We start from the raw sequence: 15,615 nt of genomic DNA, 5'->3' as shown, positions 1-15,615 counted from the left end.
CAGCAAGTCTAATCTTTGGCAAGTGTGTGTGCACAAGCTGCTTCCCAGCTCTGTGGCTGGAGCTTTTGCAGCAGGCAATCCCAGGTCCCCGCGGTGGTTCTAGCTCTTGTGCTTGAGGGAGGCGAGGAAAGAAGAGCCAGCTGTGGAGGGAAGGAAGGGAGGAATCTCAGAAGAGCGCTGGGCTGGCCGGGCTGCAGGAGAGGCGAGGCGGAGGCTGGCGCTGGGGAGAACCGCATACCTAGAGCAGAGCAGAGGCTGGGGCAGCGAGAAGGGAGGGGACAGCGAGGCGCCGGAGGAGGCACCATGCCCATCTGCGCCTGCTGCTTGCTTTTTAAGGTGATAGAAAAAACTGGGGGCACCGTCTTCCTGCCTTCTCTCCCTCCTCTTTTTTTTTTTTTTTTTTTTTTTTTTTTTTTTTTTTAATTTTTTTCCAGAGAGGAGAATTGAGAAGAAGGGGTAGGGGAAAGTGAAATTCGAAGATGCTGCTGACAACTCTGATCCCTCCTGTTCCATCCCTTTTCCTGCACAGAAATGAGAGGCACATCCTGCGCCCTCCCGTTCGAAGCTGCTAGTGCTCTGCTCTGGGGAAGCAGAGCTGGGAAGCAGGAGGAGGGAACGGCAGCTGAGGCGGCAGCAGAACAAGAATGTGAAGCTTGAAGAAGCTTCTTGCCACTTTGCACAGGAAGGATGGAGATCCCCGAAGTGTTCAGACTCTCGTTAGTGCTCCTGGGTCTATTCTGTCTCATATATGTGGAGGTAAGAAATTATTTTTCTCCTATCTGCTTGTAAGAAGTCACATGGCTTTTCTAATAACCTCTCTGTAAGTGAGTCTTGTTTTCAGTGAGTATGTTGTCTGAAGTGTTCAGGCAGCTGCAGTCTTTGGGAAGGGTCGGAGGTTTGGAGGAGGATTTATTTCATTTTACATATGAAATTAATAAAAGAGAAAAAAAGAAAAAAGCAGGATGCACAAGAGCCTGCAGATGCTTTGGCTCAGGTTTCCCCTATTTCTCAAGCACTGCAGTGTCCCTGGCAGGAGGGATCTTTTGCTTTTGTGCTTTGCTAATTGACTGATTGTCCCTATGGCTGCTGTGGGCAGATGATTTATGGYCACATGGACATGGGACAGCAAGTGCAGCACTGTGTGTTTGCAGTAAAATTTGGTAGTGGTGATAGTGAATACTGAGGGACCTCAAAACTGCTGTGGGAAGTGACAGGCACTGATCATTAGTTAGCAAGGAAGCAGATTGCTCAGACTGCAGTCCCTCCACTTACAGTCAGTCTCCAAGAAGGGTTCAGTTTTCCATACAGCCCATTCTCTTCTAGCCAGACCCCTCCTGTAGCTCCTGCGGGGCTGCACATGCATGCAGACACACACGGTGGGCGAGGAGCAGGGGCACCTGGATGGTGACTCGGGCACCTGGATGGTGACTCGGGCACCTGTCTTGAGTGATTCTGGGCAGCCACCTAAGTTTAGCTCAACTCACCTGCCTCAAAGAGCTTTGAAATCCTCAGATGAATCCTCAGCGTTGCCAGTTTACAGATAATTTGGGTTCAGAATAGCACAGTACATGCAGAAAGATGAGGTTTTGGCTGTAGGCAAATTGTCAATTAATTGCTGTTTTGCCTGTGCATCCCCTTGTGCATGTGAGATGTGATCTGGTATTTCTAAACCATGCCAGGAATTGCACTTCGATATGCAATATCACATTCTGCTTCTGGAGGGTGATCCCAGAGCTTGGCTGCTGTTGTCAACAGCTGCTGAACTCTGTTCATAAGTTTGGTTTTTAAATGACATCTGCCACCAGGAAGTGTCAGTCTTTTTAATGTCTATGGGAACTAACCTTGCTTTTTTTCCAGAGATGGATTCAGTCCGCATCAGCAAWGCAGTTTAATTCTAAATTGTTCTCTCCCCTATTTCCAGGGAGAGATAAAGCTGAGAGAAGCAAAATTACTGCGTTCTGAAGACAAACAACTGTTTCCTACAGCCAGTTTTTAAATATGCACACCTCCGCTCTGTGGTTTATAACTCCTTATTCATATAAAACTGGCTGTATTTAGATATTAATTAGGGTATGTGGAGCTAGCAGAAGCATGTAAAATTTCTTCTTTTCACTTTGTTGGGTCTGAAGATCTTGCACCTGCCTGCAAACCATGCAATAGCATTAAAGTGGAGATCTCTATCTCGCAGCCAGGTTATAACCATGAAAGCCTACAAGAATAAATGCAGTTTTGGGGACAGGTTGCTGGAATTCTTAGAGCTTTGTTGCATAATTTTTGTTATTTGCTTTTTAACCCCATTTTTTAAATATCATCATAAGATGCATCATATCATATCCCTCAGGGTCTGAAATTTATTAAACCCACAATTCTCAAAAAGTCCTGTCAGATTTACTTCTTGAAGATGTTTGCCACTTTTTTTTTGTGGATGTTTATTATTGTTTTGATGGAAACTCCTGGGGGCACCATCCCATCAGATAGAGGCTGTGTTTGCTGCTGTGGCCATAGGTGGCCTGCCCTGTGCAGGGAGAGGGAATGAATAGCTACTAGTTATTTTGCTTCTGCTAACAGTACTTTTCTTCCAGCTTTTCTTTCCATATGCATCTCTCTCAGACTTCCCATTCCATTTGCTCAGAGCATTGGGACTGAAAGCTTGCAGAGGACGAGCAGAGCCCAGTAATGWAGTGCTTAGGTTAAAAGTAAATTTCTACAGGTTGATAGAGATTCATTTTGTTCTTTGTGGGCAGAGCTGCAATTGGATTTGAGGAAGAGCAATGGGGAGAGCAGAGAAAGAAGCTGGTTATTAGGGAGTGTTTGCCTAAAGCAGCAAAAGGCTGAGCTGCTTTCAGGACATGCCCGTGTTTATTTTATTGGATAATCATCTCTCTACTTTTGCTCTGTTTCTCTTCCCAGCCTCTCCTGGGATCCCAGCCCAGCCAAAACCATTTGCAGAGTGCAGGTAAGAACAAGAAGTTATTAATTCATTCATCAAGCAGACTCTTTCCTGCAGTGGTGACTCGAAACCACTCTCTCGTTGTCTTCCTTTTTTTCTATCACTTTTTCAATCATCTTTTCTCTTGTGTGTTTCAATTGCTGTTTACCTCCTTCCCCAAATGGTCAAACTCCTTTCTTTCCTTCATGTCTCCTCTTGCAATTCCCTATTTCTCCCACGTGTTCTCCTTTCATCTTTCTCTTCCTCAGTCTTTTCTTCACACCCTCACCTTTCCTCTCCTTTAAAAAGTGAATTCTCAAAGGCCCCTTCTTGAGGTTCCAGCTAATCCAGAGAGCACAGAGTGGTTTCCAAACACCTACCTGTTAACTGCAACTTTTTTTTTTTTTTTTTTTTTTTTTTTAAGAAAAAAACTTGTAGTTATTCTTTAGGTGTCACCATTCTTCAGGACTTCATAGTTTTCCTGTAGATACAAGGCAAATGGTGTTCTTCAGTTGCCTGATATTTTTGCCTTATGTATCTTTCCTCCAGAAGGGTTTTCTGGGGGTTTTGGCTTCCATTTSTTTACTCAGTGAATAGAGCTATTATTTCATTATCCGTTTCTGAGTTATCTTTTCCCATTCTTATGCACTCCAGAGAGTCTAACCTCATGCAGAAGAATCTGGTTCTGGTTTCCCTTGTTCATGTTTCAAGGCCATGAAAGGAAAGTTTCCTCCTTTTGCTAAAGATCATGTTGAATTAATTGTGTGGGTGGGGTAGTAGTTTTTGGTCTTTTTGTTGTTTTTTTTTCATGAAATATTTAATATAAGCACTGACCTGTAACGTTGGCACCTGCACTCCTGCAAAATGGGTTCCCTTTCTCCTCCCATACCTTGGCCAAGTTCAGACAAGCCCAACTGATATGCTAATGTGTATAAAGAGCATGCATATGGTGAATTACTATGTAATTTCTCACCTTCCTGCTTTACAGAGTGAAATTAGAGCTAATTTTAACCTCTTCTCAGTCTTAATCAATTTAGAGAGGAAATGGATCTTTTGAAGAGCTTTAAAAGCATCTTATTCTGGAACAAGAGCAGGTGGAGAAGGAAGTTGAGAAGCGTGTGTCAAGTTCAAGTGTTAGCCCAGAGTTACGTGAATATTTCTATTGAAGTTATCAGTAGTGGGAACCAGTTCAAATTGTCCATGTTTGGCCACAGATTTTACACGTGTTTCAGGAGTTTGGGTAGTTCACTACTCAGACCAGCATGGGTTTTTTGGATCGTGTGTATAAATACTCTTCTAGCAGCTGCCTTGAAGAGCAGTATAATTAAAACCAAGCAGGCAAGTAGCAATCAGGACTGCAGGCATGGAGGGTGTTCCTGGGGAACAGTCGGCTGTGTGTCCTGCATCCTCTGAGTGTCACTGTGATGTTTTGGGTGATGCTAAGAGCTTCCTTTCCGTGCCCAGCAGCCAGTGCGTGCGGCGCGGGACCGCTCGGGTATTACAGCGGCTCGCTGGCCATCACCGAGAGCGGCGCAGCGTGTCTGAGCTGGGCTGAGTTCCCCGACTACGTCCAGCAATACCCGGGCCGGGGCCTGGGCGACCACAACCACTGCAGGAACCCGGACGGGGGAGCTGCGCCCTGGTGCTTCTACCGACTCGCTTCGGGAGCCATCGGCTGGGCTAACTGCGACTGCAACCAGGGTAAGGGCTCCCCGGAGTCTCTGCCAGGGCCTGGGCTGTGCTGTCTCGGGGAGGTCAGGCCCAAAGCATGYGCTGCACGGGCCGGACCGGCGGCAGGTGGGACACTCAGGGAAAGAAAGGCCCTGTGTGACTGTCTCAGATTGTCAAAAGACTTGGAACTGAAGGCTAGTCGGCGTGGGAGAAGAACGTCCAAATATAGTAGGGGGTGGATTTAAACTGCCTTCACCATAATGCCTTGTATAGAATGCCATATAATATGTGGAAGCTTGTCTTGTATTGTTAACTTACACAACTTGAAAGCAGTTTAAGTTATGCTGAAATCAACCCACTCCTTAAGGTCCATAGGAGAGCTTTCCTAATGTAACTGTGGCTGTTCAGTTATAATAAGGAAAATCTTTTTGTGTCTCAGTTTGTAAAAGCGCTCAGCAAGGTGGATCCCAGGCTCACTTAAAAATTCTTTGCAGTGACAGCGTGGGAGCTGCTTATTTCAGTGTGTGCAGGGGACCTGAGTGCCCTCTTAAACGCTTGACTCCAGTGCAATGCTCCTGAAAATGCCCGGTTTGTCCTCATATTTTCCGACCCTCCTTTCTTTTCCTGCACTTTGAAGGACAAATAGACCACCAGTTTAATGAATGAAGTGACAGAATCTCCTTGCCAGTGGGAACGCTTTCAGCAATGCCTCCATTAAAGTGAAGGGCATGGCTGGTGAGGGTGGGCTGGGCACCCATCCCAAGGACAGCAAGGTGTGTGCCTCCCCAGCACRTAGCTGAGTGCAGAGACACACTCTCTAAACTGCAGCAGAGATTTGCAGAGAAGTGTAATTGAAAGGGCATTTACGCTGGCACCTCTGTCTCTTAGTGTCATTAAGAAGGATTTGTCTGTTATTATGAGTATTAGATGTAACAACAGCAACACTCRTGGGTGAGGTGGTTGGTGGAAAACAGAATGAGTAGTGGAAAGTCAGTGCCAATTTGAGCACCTGCCTTTTCCATACAATTATTTCAAGTGCTATGCAAATCCATCCCCCTTTCGCAGAAAGGGAAGTGGAATCCTATGGCTGCCAGCAGAGCCCAGGTTTGCTGGCGATGTGACCATGGCTTTGAAAAGGGCAGAGCACCAGCTGCTTTCCCAAGCAGCCAGTGACTGCAGTTGGGAAGGCAGCCAGCCCCAGCAATTCATACAAGACATTTCAGTGATAACATGAGTAAAATTTGAATGAACAAAGCCAGATCCAAGTCCAAAACTTGCTGCTTTGAGACCTCCACCAGTGTCCATCAGAAAATAACAGCTTTTTGTTTTGTCAGGCGCTGTGCGGCTGGCTGAAGGCGGCAGAGTGGAGCTGTACTTCAATGGACTCTGGGGCACCATCTGCGCTGACCACTGGACTGACTGGGATGCCAGTGTTGTCTGCAGGCAGCTAGGCCTCAGGTGGGAGCTCAGGCTGGTTGCAGGATGTATTTGCTCAATCGGCCTTTGGGAGAATAGTCTTGCAGTAACTATCCCTCTGGCATCRTTTACTGCCTGGGGGATGAGGGTTTTGTTTTGTGGGCTGAGTTTCCACCTAGCAAGGTCATTTATTGGTGTTTTCTTTCCATGGCAGTACCTGATCCCCATCAGCATTTACTGACAACTATTTCAAGCTTTTCTGAAGCTTGGCATTCAAGGATGTGGTGAATGAGTTGTGAGATCATGTCTCCTTTTCCTATTAATGATGTCTGTTAGAAATCTTGAAGGTGTTAGAAATCTTGAATTCTTCTTTGGGAATGACAAATTCTTCAAACCTTCAAATAGCAAAGATTAAAGGTATACAGAGAAGGAAGAAGCTCATTCAGATGTGTTAATTTTAACATGTAGCACATCTATTGATRGGATTGTAACATCAAAGCCTCAAAAGAGGGTGCCATTTCTTACCAGATCAGCTACTGTACAGTAAGCAGCAAGACAAAATGTGCTAGGAAGAGGGAACTGCCTTGAGTTTGCCTGTGCTTTTCCATTAAATTGTGAATGGCTGCCCCATTACACGCTCCCAATCAGCTGGTCTCACTGGGTATGAAAGGCCTCAGCTAGRCTGGAGAGTCACAAAGAGTGAGGGATAACAAGTGCAAGTGAGGCAGGACTGCTGCATTTCATCCTTCTGTTGCATTTTCTGTACCAGTGAGATCGGCACAGCTGGGAAGAGGAGTCATTCTGAACTGTGGCATATTCCGCTCCACTTGCAGTCAGCAAACTGCCATGGGGATGAAAAAGCTCTGCTGCAGTGTGGTTATCAAGAAGCTGTGTCAGGAGCTTGCAACCAGAGAGGTGCCATGGCAACTTGTGTCCCTCCAGAAGGTAAATCTCCAGGGAAGATTCTCTTCCTGTCTCTTGGATTTAAGTTACTTGAAATCCAGCGTTGCTGATAAACCGTAAAAGCTCAGGTTGTGAAGCAGTGAGGAATTAATTGTTGGAGCAGCTTCATCTTAAACCTACTATGGAAAGAAGTATCTTCTTTCCAGCAGAAAACCATTTTTCTCTTCCTAATCTCAATACTCCATGGGCATACTGCTAAAATCATTGCAAGGTGGCAGTGATTTATGGTTTGGTCTTCTGTTTATCAAACCCGACTCTTGCTCAAGGGCAGCAAGATCCTGGTCATTGTAGTTCTCAGTCAGAGAGCACGACTGTAATGGCTTGATGGCAGCAGTGGGCTGCAGCCATGCATGTTCCTGGGGAGGCTGAGGGGAAAAGGTTCCTTGGGAAGGGATAAGAGCATCCTCAGAGCTACTCTGGCTAGTGAATAGATCTACCCCCTGGCTGCTGGATGTGCTTGTTCTCTACCTTGCTCTGTTTTGCTCTCTTTCCCTTTCTTGAAGCACAGGTGTAGGTGCGCCGCTGCGCTTGGTCGGGGGAAAGGAGAGCTTTGAAGGACGAGTGGAGGTTTACCACAATGGCAAATGGGGTACCATCTGTGATGACCAGTGGGATGACCGGGATGCTGAAGTAGTCTGTAGACAGCTGGGACTCAGGTAATTTCCCTGAAATGAAGGTGAGCAGAAGGAAGCATGTGAGAGAACATCCCTTTGGTATAGAACGAGCTGCTTCAAGAGGAAGTGTGTACAGACCCTGGAGAAGATAGTTCAAGACTGATCATCCCACCGTGGAATTCTATACTTAATTCCTCTCAGTTAATTACAGGTCTAGGCCTTGAAAAAGCAATTGATGTATCTCTGTTCAAGGTTAGTTTACATTTACATTTATCCCTGCCTTGTGTTTTTGTATACATATGAATATGGTCTCRGTGATAGCTCACCATGATGATTTCCATATGTGAACTGCATTTGTTTTAACAACTTCAGTTTCACTGACTGCCTTAATTTTCATGTATCAGCAAAGCAAGAGAGAATTCCTCATTTTCCCYTGTGCCATTCAGCACTTTGCATGGGAGCTGCTGTATACTGAGCAATCCTGAAAATCAAATCAGTACAGAATCGCTTAAGAGGTGTTTGCAGTTTTGAGATCTCTCAAACTTTTTGAGTTTTGCCTATCACTGAGATTGAAATATCATTGTCCTCTGAACTTCTCAAGTGTTTTGTCTGTTTGTGTTGTGAATGGGTTTTTGTTATTTTGTTGTATGATAGATTATTGTCTTTTTTTGGGGCAGCTATTTCAGTTAACAGTTGGTAACACCACTGTCAGAAATACAGATGAACTAGTGTAGACAAATTCCTGTTTAAGACAAAATCCAAGAGAACAAGACTGTATTTTTTCCTAGTAAGCATGTGTATCTGTACTGTTTGCAGTGGAAACCCAAAAGCCTTGTCATGGGCTCACTATGGGCAGGGATCCGGCCCGATCCTGCTGGATGAAGTGGAGTGCTCAGGCAATGAACTCTCRCTTGACCAGTGCAAGAAGAGTGACTGGGGACAACAGAACTGTGACCACATTGAAGATGCTGGGGTCTCCTGTGACCCTTTCACAGGTACAGATCCATAGCTCTATGCCAGGCAGATGCAGCCTTTCCTCTTCCTGTGTTACACGATGTGCTCAGCAGACACCCTGCCTGCTTTGGGATCCTGCAGTCCTGTGTGCACCCCTGCAAGGGCTACCAGCTGGGGAGGCAAAGAGCAAGCGGGTGGGAGTGCAGCAGAGCCAGGCTAAGTTGCCCATTGCTTTCCACAAGTGTCATGGAAAAGCTGAGCTGGAACCTTTGCTGGTAGTTGGGCTTATTTGTGAGCAATGAATGTTTGGGTTTTTTTTTTGAGTATCCTTGGATATCTGTATCTTCAGTCTCTTCCAGTCTTAGGCTGTACTGTCTCCAACGACGGGGTAGTGCCCTTTCTGTTCCCTGCTGCTGAGTGCTCATCTTTCCTTCTCCCATCCCTTGCAGAGGGCACTGTCAGGCTGGCTGGTGGCCGCAGCCCCAGGGAAGGCAGGGTAGAAGTTTATTACAATGGAGACTGGGGCACAGTGTGCGATGATGGCTGGACGGATCTCAGTGCCCAGGTGGTCTGCAGGCAACTGGGCTTCAGGTAGGAAGAGTGTTTTGTAGTGTCTGTGCTTYGTAGTCTTAGGAATTAAATTCCATGTGCCTTCACTGCAGGTATGAGCTGGTGGAAGATTTTTAAAAGCAGGATGCTGTAGTCTTGAGGCCAATAACATTTTTTATGGACATTTTAGTATGCTTATAATATTCTTGTAAAAGTTCAGCTTCACGGGCTGAAAAAATGCTTGACTAAATTCCTCCCTTTGAATGAAACAGTATACAATGCTTGTACATACAATTACTGAATGGCTTAAGTAGGGAGGCCACCACTATTGCATTTGGTCTTTGCAGGGGGAGGTTCTTTTTGCATCTGAGTTTGGATCGCTCTGTGCGGTTTACTGAGTCTTAATGGATGTTTCTGTTTCTTTCCTCTAGTGGTCCTGCTACTGTGACCTCTGAAGGGGACTATGCTGCTGGCCAGGGCTTTATCTTACTGGATGATGTGGCTTGCACCGGGACAGAGCTGTCCCTCTTGGACTGTCCCCATAGCGCCTGGGGGCAGCACGACTGCTCGCACGCCGAGGATGTGGGAGTCCACTGCTCCCCCGAGGGCAACACGGCCGTCGATGGCAGCCTGGGTAACGCGCAGGCCTCTTTCCTGGGGCAGTGCAGAAGTGCTGGTTACTGCCCTGTTCCTTCTGAGACTCTGGCAGGTGTGGGAGTTCTCCCTGGGCTGCCTCAGTGAGGGGAGTTGCTCTGGGAGAAGGGTCCTAGGTRCCCTGTAGCCATGCACCTGGATGGGGGGCCACAGGGCTGTTGCTCCACAGGAGGTACAACGGACTCTTCCTAGCATGTGTTTAAGCTTGTCCATCTTGGCTCAGCAGTTATTACCTTCCTTCTGTTCTTGTTCTCTTCTTTACTCAGCTTCTAGAATATGATCTACTAGTGGTTGGCAATCTGTGTTAAATAAATTAATATTCATGTAGTCTTAAACTTCAGCAGGTGAAGGTGAAATGAGAGGCATAGTCTTTATTATTAGAAAAACAATTGGAGGGGGGATTTATTGATCCCTGGGATTCAGCTTTCTCACAGAGATCCCTAGTTCTACACACCTCATGTTCTCAGTATTTTTTCTTGCAGTGGCTTATGTATTTTCTCATGCAGGGCCTCCTGTGAGGCTGGTGGATGGAGAAAGCACCAAGGAGGGACGTGTTGAGGTGTTCCTGAACGGGCAGTGGGGCAGTGTCTGTGATGAAGGCTGGACAGACAGAGATGCTGCAGTGGTTTGCAGGCAACTGGGGTTCAGGTAAGAGACCCAGTAGGTGCATTTTACATATGGGAAAAATCCAGGTGGAATCAGCTCTTTCCAGATCTGTTTCTGCAGACTGTTCCTTAATTCTCGTGTGTCTTCAAATAGCTGAGGAAGTAGGATCCTGTTCTCGTGCTGCTAACAGCAAGTTCAAGAGTATTATGTATATGAAGTAATATGCAAATATTATTTTTCCTAAAATCTGCTGATGTATCAAGTTCACCTGCTTCCTGCTCACTGTAAATTAACATCTTCTCTGTCATTGCAGTGGGGCAGCAAAAGCCAGGGGAATGGCTTATTTTGGTGAGGGACATGGGCCCATCCATCTGGACAATATAGAATGCAGTGGCATGGAGCACGCCTTGGGGGAGTGCGGCAGGCCTGACGCTGGCACTCGCAGCTGCTGGCACAGTGAAGATGCTGGTGTGATTTGTGACTACGTGGAAGAGAAGATCCAGGATATTAGGAAAGCAGGTGACTTACCCACTTCTTGTGTGCTGAAGTCTAGGACTCCAGCTGTAAAAGTATGCATTGCAGATATCTTACACTTTTGCCTGTAATTCTTGCCTTATTTTAATGAAGCTACAAAGTAAGCATGCCCTGCCATGCGCCTCCAATTTACTTTGCTTGTTTTCTGTTTTCCTGTGTTTCTTTGTCTTAGGAGCAAGGGGTGCTCCAAACTAGAGTTTGAGAGCTTCACCAATTTCAGGCCTCTGTCTGCAGAGTTTCCCAGCAGCCGAGTTGCTGCATCCTTCCTTAGAGCAGTAGCTGAGAGCAAACTTGGTTTCTAGAATACTGAGAAAACAGTTGTAGAGGTCCCATTCCTGGCATAGGATTACAAGTACTAGAGGTAAACTATTCCACTCAGAGTGAGGAAACCAGTGGGAACAGTTGTTCTATATTTTCTGTATACAAAGCAATTGACTACCATGAGGATTGATGCCATTAGGGAAGGGGATTGCTGTCTTGGTTCTGTGATGGCAATTTTTCATACTTAAGCTGAAGAAATCTACTCAGCTGCTCTAACTTTGCTGTGCAGGTCCAGAGTTTGGCATGTGTGGGATGCGTTTGCTTCACCGTCGCAAGAAAAGGATCATAGGTGGAAACAAGTCTCTCAGGTACTACCCTGTCATTGCTGGGGAAGGCAGAGCTGGGGAAGGCAGAGCTGGTCCAAGCTTTCCTATAGACACTTGCTTTCCATATGTCTAGCAAGTGTGACCTTACTGACACATTTCCCCTGGTGATTCTTGAATTGATTTTGAGCCAGTGGGCCCATCTAGAGGAGAATGCAAACCAAATGAGGAGAGATGGGATAGAGTGGATCAGAACAGAGGAGAACAGCTCCTGTGTGTGATGCCTGTTGTCCTTCTGTTCCTCCCTCAGGGGCGGCTGGCCGTGGCAGGCGTCACTGCGGCTGAAGGGTTTTCATCGAGATACTCGTCTGCTGTGTGGAGCGACGCTGATAAGTAGCTGCTGGGTAGTGACTGCAGCCCACTGCTTCAAAAGGTGTGCTTGCAAGCAAGGGATAGAGAAAGACTAAAAGATAATCTCATATGAGGTTGTCCTTCCATTCCAGTGGAAGCGAAGCAAAGTGTCTAAGCCAGGACCTTCAGGTTATGATGTGTGATCTGGGAGCATTTATGGGGATGACTAAAGATAGGCACTGCTTACACATGCTTTGAGGTTTTACAGCTTAAGGGGAAATGAGCATTTTGCTACTCTTCCAGTGACTTAAGGAACAGTGAGCAGGGAAGATCAAGAGACTTTGCAACTGTTATAATCCTATTCATAGAGAGAAGACTTGTGTGTAGCATACAGTGATCTGTGGCATCCGTTGGCTCTAAGAGCCCGGCTGCTAAAGACTGGAACATTGGAATTGGTAGCCCAGAGAGATTGTGGAGTCTCCTCTGGAGATCTTGGAAACCTGCCTGGATGTGATCCTGTGCAATATGCTCTAGGTGACCCTGCTTGTGCAGGAGATTTGGACTAGATGATCTCCAGAAGTCCCTTCTAACCTTAATCTTTCTGTGATTTGGTAAAGGGAACCACAGTCKGCAGCTTCTGGTTCTGTAAGTTTGTGAGGAAGTAGTTCAATCTTTTAGCAATTGAGGCTTGTGTTTCTCCCTCAGGATGAGTACCAACCTTTTGGGTATGTCTTTCTCTAGGTTTGGTGTTGATGTGCGACGCTATCTGCTGCGGGTAGGTGATTACCACACAGGTGTGAAGGATGAGTTTGAGAGGGAGCTGCCTGTGGAGAGGATTGTCCTCCACAGGAACTACTGGGCCAGCAGCAATGACAATGACATTGCCCTGGTCCGAATGCGGGGCAGAGAGGGACACTGCCTCTCCTTCAATCGCCACGTTTTGCCTGTCTGCCTTCCTGGCAGGAAAGAGAAATCTGACATCAACAGGCAAGCCTGCATCATYTCTGGATGGGGAGACACAGGTAAGTGATAGACCTCTGAGGAGCAAAATAGGTGCTGAAATCTGGACTTGGGAGTCTATACAGACCGTTAATTTACATCACAGCTTTAAGAATATGGCTTTATGCTCCTGTTATCTGTGCATTGGCTGTAGGAGTGGGGAAGAGGAGTAATTTGGTGCCTCTGCCTTCTAATTTTAASGGTCTCTTGGGCTTGTCTACAGTGAAAATTTGGGCTATCGTAGTATTCTTTGGAATCTATGAGAGAGAGGAATGCTATCTTTTTGTCATATTCTTCTTTCTCCTCCCTTCCACACACACCTGCAGTTGCCTTAGGTAGCATCCTGCTGCAGAACTGTGTACTGTCTTCAGGGAAGCCTCCATGTTTCCATGACCACCTGCTTCTTTTATGCTACTCTAGTAGTTGAATGAGGCCTTACTGTGGGAGGTTAACAGAGTTAGCAGAATGGGRGTATCTCTCTGACTACTTTGCTCATCAAGGTATGTGCCTGGGGAACAAACCTAGACAAGTTTTCTTCCTGTGCAATTGCTGGCCTTTCTGGTCTGCSAGGTCACAGTGTCAGATTTCCTTGGATTTTGATCCTGAGACGGGGGGCAAAACATTCCCCATTGGACTCTGACGTTGGCTGTTGCACAAGACAAAAACATTCCCCATTGGTCTTTTGACATTGGCTCAAGACTTGCTGTAGCCACTGCTGTGGTGCTTCTTGGGCCAAGGGGACAAAGGATTATGCTAGAAAGTGTTAATTATTAAGTGTTTAACTCTGTCAAAGTATATTAAAATTCAGGGCTTGATGGGGCCCTTACATGGATGTATTAGCCAGGCCTGAAGATAGCTTTAAATTCTAAAGAAAACATTATGACCAGCTGCGCAGTCCTCTCCAATTTGGGGTTCCTAGATGCAGTGCAGGGCTTTGGGCAGGGAGGACTTTCTGAGGCTGCTGGGACTAGAGCAAATCCACATGTCTAGAAAAACTTTCTGCCAAAAGGCAAATAGTCTGAAGAGATTGTCTGTTGATCTTGGACTTATCCACCCTTCCCAGCTGTCCCTCTGGCTCTTACCCAAGTGCTTAACTGAAAATATACATTTGTCTTTGGAGCCAGTTGTGCCAGGTGCACGTGTCGTGTTGGGGCGTCTGGGGAAGATCAAGGAGCAATTTAGCCATGCAACTCCCCTAGGTTGTACTGGGAATTAATGGCCAGAATCCCTCCCACACTCCAAAACCAGCTTTCCAGATGAGGGGTAAAGTTACACCAGTCTCTTGTGGMCTTGCTGTAAATCTTAGACCGAGAAAGGCTGTGCTCTAATATAGCACTTGAAGATTATGTTCTGAGCAAGTTTGGRGTTCAGAAGAGATTCAAACAAATAGAGGCAAGTCTGGCCAAAGAGGAAGTGAATTTCTTTTGAAAAATATTTAGATACTTCTGAAACATCTTCCAAAACTTTGCTGAGGACTGAGCACTTCACAAATATTAATGCATTTATTCCCTTGAGAAAACAAGGAAGCCCTTGTCTTACAAATGAGGAAATGAAGAGGTAGAATAACTTGAAAAAGATTCAAGTTACTTGTTGGCAGACCAGGAGTAAGAGTCATCCTTTGATCTAACTCTCTTTCTCCAACCTCTTCCCCATTTCTTTGATCTTACAGCACTTTTTTTTTGCGGTCTGGCTTTGCAGTGCTGTTCTCTGAAGTGCTCATGGTTCAGAGATGCTGAGCTAGGCYTATTTTTGTGGCACAGCTTTGACTTGAAATGTGTAATATCTGGTTTTTTTTTTTTTTGTTTGGGTTTTTTTTTTGTGCTGAGCTCTTGCTTTAGGTTGCCTGGTGTTGTCCCTATATGAATTGGTCCCTCTGTTCTGTTCCAGGAAAGTCCTATTCAAGAACATTACTCCAGGGGGTTGTGCCTCTTCTACCTCGGGAAGATTGTGAGGCCCGCTACGGACAGAAGTTCACTAACCGCATGATTTGTGCCGGGAACCTCTCTGAAGAGAAGAGAGTGGACAGCTGCCAAGGGGACAGCGGGGGGCCGCTCATGTGTCAGAGATCAAATGGACGCTGGATCATCTTGGGGATCACTTCCTGGGGTTACGGCTGTGGCCGCAAGGATTCCCCTGGTGTGTACACGAAGGTCAGCAAATACGTGCCCTGGATCAAGAAAGTGACCAAGCTAAAATGAAAATGAGCTGGTGGATCTTCAATATATGATGCCTTTTGCCATGCAGCAGCTGAGGGCTGGAGCTTCTCGCCTGTGCCTGACATAGATTTTTTTTATTCTGTCATTGGATGCTGGGAAAACTTTGACGTAGGATTTGGAGAGAAACGGTCATGGCTGATTTCTTAAAGTCTTTGGTTTCACTTTAGTCCTGAATCTCTTAGCAGAGGAAGCAGCTGCACGCCAGTAAGACAAATACGCCTGTGTTGCTCTGGCTGAGTGTAATGCAATCACGTTTGTCCCTGTTCCCTGGAATATCAAAATGGTAGGAGTGGAGAGGTACCTGCCTTTGTAAATCTCTTCCTCAGTTTTTGTACATTTGCACACTTGAGAGAGATGGCAAAGAGAGGTGAGATATTTAGGAAATGGCATCAGGTTGTGGCACAGTAGAAATCTTGAGTTTTTTTTTTTTTTTTTTTTTTTTGTAGTTGCTTCAGATCTTCAGATACTTCTGCATACAGCATAAGCTGGGCTTTAGGAGTCAGAAGCTGGATTTGCCTGACCTTGAGAACAAGCCAGCAGTTCTTGGTTTTTTGTTTCCCCTGTTATGTCTCTAG

General features: G+C 46.1%; 1 protein-coding gene across 1 annotated transcript; it reads left to right on the top strand.

The window, feature by feature from the left end:
* The first annotated feature begins 543 nt into the window (after window positions 1–543).
* LOC112951865 (neurotrypsin-like) lies at window positions 544–15,472 on the top strand. The gene is made up of 15 exons (XM_026044643.1): window positions 544–756; window positions 2,911–2,956; window positions 4,397–4,630; window positions 5,935–6,058; window positions 6,786–6,961; window positions 7,488–7,635; window positions 8,410–8,588; window positions 8,997–9,138; window positions 9,528–9,730; window positions 10,257–10,398; window positions 10,670–10,875; window positions 11,441–11,519; window positions 11,785–11,907; window positions 12,567–12,847; window positions 14,712–15,472. Exons 1-15 carry the CDS (start codon window positions 688–690, stop codon window positions 15,020–15,022), a joined length of 2,463 nt encoding a protein of 820 aa, XP_025900428.1. The 5' UTR covers window positions 544–687; the 3' UTR covers window positions 15,023–15,472.
* The last annotated feature ends 143 nt before the right edge of the window (window positions 15,473–15,615 follow it).

This window comes from Nothoprocta perdicaria, unplaced genomic scaffold (genome assembly GCF_003342845.1).
Source record: "Nothoprocta perdicaria isolate Ctin4 unplaced genomic scaffold, notPer1 scaffold_105, whole genome shotgun sequence".
NCBI lineage: Eukaryota > Metazoa > Chordata > Aves > Tinamiformes > Tinamidae > Nothoprocta > Nothoprocta perdicaria.
Note: the sequence above shows the minus strand (reverse complement) of the source record. Positions and strands in the feature narration are given on the sequence as shown.